At 36.3% G+C, this 7,002-nt stretch overlaps 1 protein-coding gene and 1 pseudogene across 1 annotated transcript; both read right to left on the reverse strand.

Moving 5' to 3' along the window:
* Positions 1-4,304: 4,304 nt before the first annotated feature.
* LOC115691962 (putative invertase inhibitor) lies at positions 4,305-4,844 on the reverse strand. The gene is made up of 2 exons (XM_056305780.1): positions 4,614-4,844; positions 4,305-4,571 (listed from the first exon to the last, which is right to left on the reverse strand). Exons 1-2 carry the CDS (start codon positions 4,842-4,844, stop codon positions 4,305-4,307), a joined length of 498 nt encoding a protein of 165 aa, XP_056161755.1.
* Positions 4,845-6,257: 1,413 nt separating this feature from the next.
* Positions 6,258-6,794, reverse strand: LOC115668990 (putative invertase inhibitor; annotated as a pseudogene).
* Between the last annotated feature and the right edge of the window lie 208 nt (positions 6,795-7,002).

Here is a 7,002-nt window from a genome sequence, read left to right on the forward strand (position 1 = left end):
TTTTTAATTCTAAAAATTTTTAAATTTTAAATTTTTCCCTTTCCTTTTCTTTCTGTTTTTCTTCCTTGCCCATATTTGGCGAGGGGCAAGGGCGGCCCTTGCCGGTGGCTGGCCGGAAATCTCAAAGAAAGGATAAAAAGAAAAGAAAGAAAGACAAGAAAAGGAAAAAAAAAACAAATTCAAACAAATTTTTAAAAAAAAAATTATCCACATTAACGCCTATCGTACCATGTAGGATGGCAAATACCAACGTTGCTATTTTTATCAAAATTGGCTAGAATAACTAAATTGATAAATCATTGAGAAGATTTATGACTTAATTGATTAAATTAAAAGGCATAGATTTGAATTGCCATCCTGTACAATATATTTATAACTTTTTTGGATAATTATCCCACACCTCAACTGTAAACTTTCTAGGTAGAGAAGCGAAGCTAATCGTGTATTATTTGTACAAAATGAAAAGACTCGATTTGACTCGCATTATTTGGCATGTCGTGGACGTATCATTAGATGGGACAGTACTTTTGATTTGGATAAAAGTTGACAAATACATGTTGAAATGAACATGTGTTTCTAACCCACTAAAGTCTCCATTCCAAACTTGTTTGGGGTGGATTATGGACCCAAAGTCCATGCTATTGCTTCTCCAGATTCGGCCTACTTCATCATTTTGTGCCTATTAAATTACATTCAACTCACTACAAATTGTTTTGTAGCTCTATGCAAATTTGGGAAAATTACCAAAAAAATCACAAACCTATTGCATTTATGTCAATTCAATCTTAAACCTTTTAATTTGGCCAATTAAATCTAAATCTTTTGATAATTTGTCAATAGTCCACCCGATCAATTTTGGCTGGAAATCGATGACATGAACTTTGGGTGCCTTTAGTGTGATGTGGACAATTTTTGCAATATTTTATTTTTTTTGGAATTATTTATTTATTTTTCTTTGCTTTTTTTTTTTCTCTTTATTGCAGTTGGTGAGGGTCGTAAACCTCACCCAGGCCCTCACCTACTGTGGGAGAGGTAGTCCTCACCAAGTTGGGCGAGCGACAACCTCGCCTAAGACCAGCCACCGGTGAAAATAAAAAAAAAACATAAAAAATCAAAAAATCAGAAAAAAAATTTAAAAATTGTCTACATCAGCATTTTCCATTCAAAATTAGTCGAAGGACTTGATTGGAAAATAGTCAAAAGATTTAGGACTGAATTAGTACAATCAAAAAGTTTAAGAATGAAGTAGGACAAGTCCAATTTTATTATACTACCTAAGGAGGCTAAAAGCATGGTTTGGCAAGATGAACTATAAAGCACAATAGTCATTGGAGAAGGAGACTTAATTCCAAGGCAAAAAGAAGAGACCTTCAATATTACCATATTTTTTTTTCGACAAAAAAAAGAACATAAAGGGGTATCTTATACGTTCCTTGGCCTTATATCCTAAAAAACTTTCAACTTTAGCTTTTGTCCCAATTTTTCCTTTTGTCTCATAAAAACCTCCAACTTTAGGTCTAGTCCCGATTCTACCATATGCTTTTTTTATCCCATAAAAAAATCCTCAACTTTAGATCCCATCCTAATTCTACCCTAAACTTTTTTTTGTCCTATGAAAAATCCTCAACTTCAGGTCTTGTCCCAATTTTAACATCCAGTCCCAATTTTTTACTAAAATTTTTATAGTTTCATAAAAAATCAAAAACTTTTACTTAAGTCACAAATCTACCCCATTAGTACTCCATCCAAAACTTCTTATTGATAACTGAGAGATGGAAAACTCCTAAGCACAAGTTGTTCGAACGTCTCGAGCTCAAGTTCTCCAACCATAAGAGATCGAACATTCCTAAGCACGAGAGATTGATGAGCGCAAAATTACTAAGGGGGATTTTGATAGAGGGCTACTAGAGAGCAGATTTGGGACTCAAGTAAAAATGGGTGATATTTTATGAGATAAAAATAATTAGAGTGAAATTGAAACTGGACCTAAAGCTAGGATTTTTTTATGAGACAAAAAAATTTTAGGGTAGAAATGGTACTGGACCTAAAATCGAGAGTTTTTTATAGAAAAAAATTTATAGCAGAATTGGGACTGAACCTAAAGCTGGAGTTTCTTATGAAACAAAAAAAGTTTAGGATAAAATTGGGATATAACCTAAAGTTGGAGGTTTTTTGTGAGACAAAAAGTAGAATTGAGGCAAAAGTTAAAGTTGGAGGTTTTTTAGGGTATTAGACCTATGTCCCTTACACTTCAACGTGGATAATTTTTAATTTTTGGCCAATAACATGGCGGAATAGTCTAAAGATGAGGAAACATAAATATGCAAACCTTATCCATTATCAAGTCCTATTTAAAAAATTAAATTAAATTAAGGGGATGGAAGCTGCAACTTTGACACCTTACTAGACATTAAGTGTGCGTTTGGTAATATTTCTGTTCTCGAGAATCATTTTTTTAACTATTTTTATTCCTTGGATGAATTTCTGAGCAAAAGAGTACGTTTGATAACTACACAAAATTTCTATTTTGGGAATAGAAAAAGAAAATAATTGCGTTTGGTACGACCCTAAATTTTTTTTGTGACATGGAATTTTATTTAGTTTTTTTAATAATTTTCTGAGATTTTTCTAATTTTTTTTTTCTATTTTTTCCTCCCTTCTTCTTCCTCCTCGTAGAGAGAAGGGCCTATGAGGCTTGAACTCACCTAGCCATCGTGAAATAATACATGTATTCTATATGATTCAAGTGTTAGTAATCTAATCTCAATCTAACATATTAACCATTTTATCTTTAGTGAGCACGTATCATAACGTAATTAATTACAAACATGCAAAAATCCATATATTTATAAAAGCCGTTACATGCACTAACCAATCATGTCAAATTTTCCTCAACACTTGCCCACTATAGTAATAAGGACATCAACATATTCGGTAGTTAGACATTAATAATGCCTTTCTTCATTGTATACTTGGGGAGAAAGTATATATGTCTCAAGGGTTTTGTTGACCATGTATTCTAGCATCATGTTTGATGCTCAAAAAAGTCCATTTATGGTTTTAAACAAGCACCACGGGCCTAGTATAGAGAGCTTAGTTCGTTTCTCGTAGATCTTGAGCTTACTCAATCAAAATGTGATGCATTATTGCCTATCTAATGCAACAAGGATGTTCGGATTTTCTTTCTTGTATATGTTGACGATCTCCTTGTGATAGTTAATGATTATATGCAGGTGAACAAAGCAATTGCCCGCTCTACAACTATTTAAACTTAATTTCTATTTCAATTACAAAAAAATCCTATGTGGTAATATCAAAAACCTAGATGGCGTCTTTAATTACCTTCTTGATTTGCTTCAGAATTTAACCTTGATAGCTAAATAAAAGAATTTTATTTCGATGATATTTATCTTGTAATTAAAAAAATCATTTAAAAAAATTATATATTTGAGATCGGTTAAAAAATTAAGAAATCAAGGCTCCATTTCTTTCGCGGAAAATGAATTAGTTGAAATTTTTTTTCTAAAAATAATTGTTTGTATCACTTAAAAAAATTAGCTCACGTAAAATGTTTTCGTTACCAATAACAATTATTATCTAAACATTTTTGTGGACGATGAAAATATTTTTTGTTTATTTATTTTTATAAGCGACTTAAGCAATCATTTTTACAAAAATATTTTTCAAATAATTTATTTTTCGTGAAACAAACGGAGCTTAAAAAATACCTTTAATTAAAATTAGTCCTGAATAAAAGCGTAAATGCTGCATCATGATTTATATAAATGAATGTCATGCCACATCGCACGACGACAAATAATCATACTCTCTTTCTAATAGTATATTCATATAGAAAATTAGAAATAGATGTGACCATCATTCGCAACTTAAAAATCGGTCAACTTGGGTCAAAATATAGTTTGTTTACTGTACTTTATAATTCATGCCTCGTTACACAGAAGGCAACGCCATTGCTTTCCTTCCAAAATTTCAATATAACAGTTATTTCAAACATAATAAATTGAGGACATAATGTATATCAATCTACATATACCGATCTATATGGTTTGGAAGGTTTTTTTAATGGCCTCACACGTCAAATAAAAGGTCAAATTTAGAATCATTAAATTCATATATAGGAATTTAAAAGTTAAAAGTAAAATTCACGAGAACCATTGATATTGCGCGCCAAGCCAGAGCAAAATTCAAGAGTTAGAACGCTGGACAATGCAAAACCATGACCGAATCAAAGAAACAAAAACAAGCGTTATTCTTGAGGCGTCCCGATCATCATCCCAAACCCTTCACGAGCCCGTAACAATCGCAACAATGGCAAGTTCGATGTACGACAGCTGCATCCCGTCGCCGTTCTGCTTCGTCAACGGCGAGCTCACGCCCTGCTTCTCCTTGAACTGGCTCTCGCACATGTCCGCATCCGTGGTCACCGAGTTCTGGACGTCCAGGTAACGCTTCGCCTGGTACGCCCCAACCGCTTCCTTTGCGGTCTCGGCCGCATCCGAGTACAGGTCTGAGCAATCCGACAAGCACTTCCGGACGTACGGGTCCTGCTTCTACTTCAGCAGCTGCTGAATGTAAGAGCCCACGCTCGTCACGCTTCTTTCTAACAGGGTGAGCGCGATGGCGCCCAGGCCATGGAGGTCCGCCATGCGGCTCTTCGGGTCCGACCCGAGGGCCTTCATGCAGTGGTCGTAGTTCACGTTCGGGTTCGAGGCCGCACACTTCTTGCAGGTGTCGGAGACGACGTCGTTGGACGCCGATTTGGCATGGAAGAGAACGAGAGAGGAGGCTGGGAAGAGGGACAAGGTGCAGAGTGCACTATTCATTGTTCTTTTTTTTCTCTGTTTCTTTTCCCTCTCTTCTTACTCATTAGAACGGGTTGATGAAATGAAGACCATGTAGCACTCTATATAAGGTGATCCATGCTCTGTATTATGGAAATGAAAAGCAATTTAGGTTACAAATTCCTTTTTAGGAAATTAAACCTAATTTCAGAAGGAATAAATCAGGACCAAATTTCGCATTGTAAATTAGATGGTCATTGCGACCCAAAAAAATAAATAAATTAGATGCTCATTTGCTCCTACTTTGTCATTTCCACTGGCCAGGCTTGCCCCCGCCGGCCAATGGCGAGGGCGAGGCCGAGCCGCGCTAGATCTGGACAGGGCTCGCCCAGCCATGGTGCGGTCAACCTTGCTGGCCCTCATCTCCAGCCGATCGCCATGGTCCGGCGACCGGCGGGAGGAAGAAGGAAGAAAAAAAAAGGAAAAAAAAGAATTTAAAAAAATAAAATGTTTTTAAAAATTATCCATGTCAGCGACGGCCTGCCAAAATTGGCCAGATGGACTGAATTGACATAACACAATTGTAATAGGTTTATGACTGAATTGATAATTTCCCCAATCAATTCAGATTAGGGAAGAATTATAACATGAGTTCAAAGACACTTTGGCAAGCTCCTGTAGCAAACTTCTATAATCTAAAGTGGAGGTTTGACAAGACTAAATGACTATTAAACACGTAATAATATATACATAAATATCTCATTTAATATCCTCTTTGTTATGGAAATTAATGCTGAATGATTTTTTAGTGATAAATTTGAAATCTTTGATAATCTTCCTTCTTCGTGTGGAATTTGCAATCAATATTCAAACTTTATTTCCATTTGACTTGAGGAAACAAAATCCGATGTGGTATTATCAAAAACCTGTACGGCGTCTTTAGAGACCCTTGTTGAAATTTGCCTTTAGAATGACTCAAAGAAATGCATCCGCTTTATATAATCTTATGAATACTAAAAATAATATCGGTCTAAACTTGATAGTTAGATAAAAGAATTCAAAAAGAAAAAATCAAGAAACTGAATGACAAATAAAAATTATTTATTTGAAATCTTCTACAAAATTAAGAAATTAACACATACCTTCAATTCAAGTCGGTTATGAATAATAGCAATTAAATGAGTCGCATATGGCAATCATGTATGGCTTAGATGTTAGCATTCAAATTGGGTCAAAATGAGTTGTCCCGTCCGTAATTGACGTTGACAATTTTTTTTTAACTTTTTAGTTCTTTTAAATTTTCTGATATTTTATTGTTTTTTCATTTCTTTTTCTTTTTTTTTTCTTTTCTTTTTTTCCCCAATCGTGGGCCGGCAACCCTTGCCAGTGTCGGGTCCTCGCCCGGATCCAGGAGATGGCCACGACCCTCACCTGTGGCCATGGCACTCGAGAGCATCAGGCCATGGCCAATGAGGGCCGTGATGACCAAAACGTGTCCTTGTTCCTCTCAGCTAGCGGCGACACCACGCCTTTCTCCGTGAATCCATCCTCACACATCGTCAGCGTGTCCATGACCAAGCTCAGATCGACGTTCGCGTCCCGTACCTCTCATCCTTATAGGCTCCGATCGCCTCTTTAAGCATCGGGACAGCATCGGAGTACAACTCCAAGCATTCTTGCAAGCATGCTTTGATGAATAGGTCCATCCTCTTGCTCTTCAGAAGCTTCTTGGTGTAAGACCTCGTGTTTGGTCAAGTTATGCCGCAACAGCTTGATGGAGATGAGTCCCAGCCCCCAGAGGCCGGCGCGGCGGCTGTTCGGGTTCGACTGGAGCGATGCGACGCAGAACTTGAAGCTCACGTTGGGGTCTTCTCGCGCGCATTTCTTGCACGCTTCACAGATAATGTTGGTGTTACCGCCATCTGCAGATGCAGCGTGGAGGGAGGTGAGAAAGAAGATGAGGAAGAGAGAGACGGAAGGACAAGGACTCATTTTTATGTTTTTTTGTTGAATGAGTTTGGATGATGTTGGAGCAATGATTTATTAAACGTGTGTGTATATATATACATGATGATGTCAAATTGGAGCAGTAATTTATTATATATCTTGTATGCGTGGTGTTGACACCTATTTTTAATTTGCCCAAAATTAATTACACAAAATTTAGGAATTAATTTTCTTTAATTCCTAAAACAAAAAA

The sequence above is a fragment of the Syzygium oleosum genome, unplaced genomic scaffold (genome assembly GCF_021117445.2).
Source record: "Syzygium oleosum isolate NSW1041296 unplaced genomic scaffold, Sole_v2.1 Sole_v2.39, whole genome shotgun sequence".
Classification (NCBI taxonomy): Eukaryota; Viridiplantae; Streptophyta; class Magnoliopsida; order Myrtales; family Myrtaceae; genus Syzygium; species Syzygium oleosum.

Coding starts and splice junctions, on each gene's coding strand:
- LOC115691962 (XM_056305780.1), bottom strand. CDS start 4,844: ATGAATAGTGCACTCTGCACCTTGTCCCTCTTCCCAGCCTCCTCTCTC. Junction 4,572..4,613: donor TCACCCTGTTAGAAAGAAGC/GTGACGAGCGTG, acceptor CTGCTGAAGTAG/AAGCAGGACCCGTACGTCCG.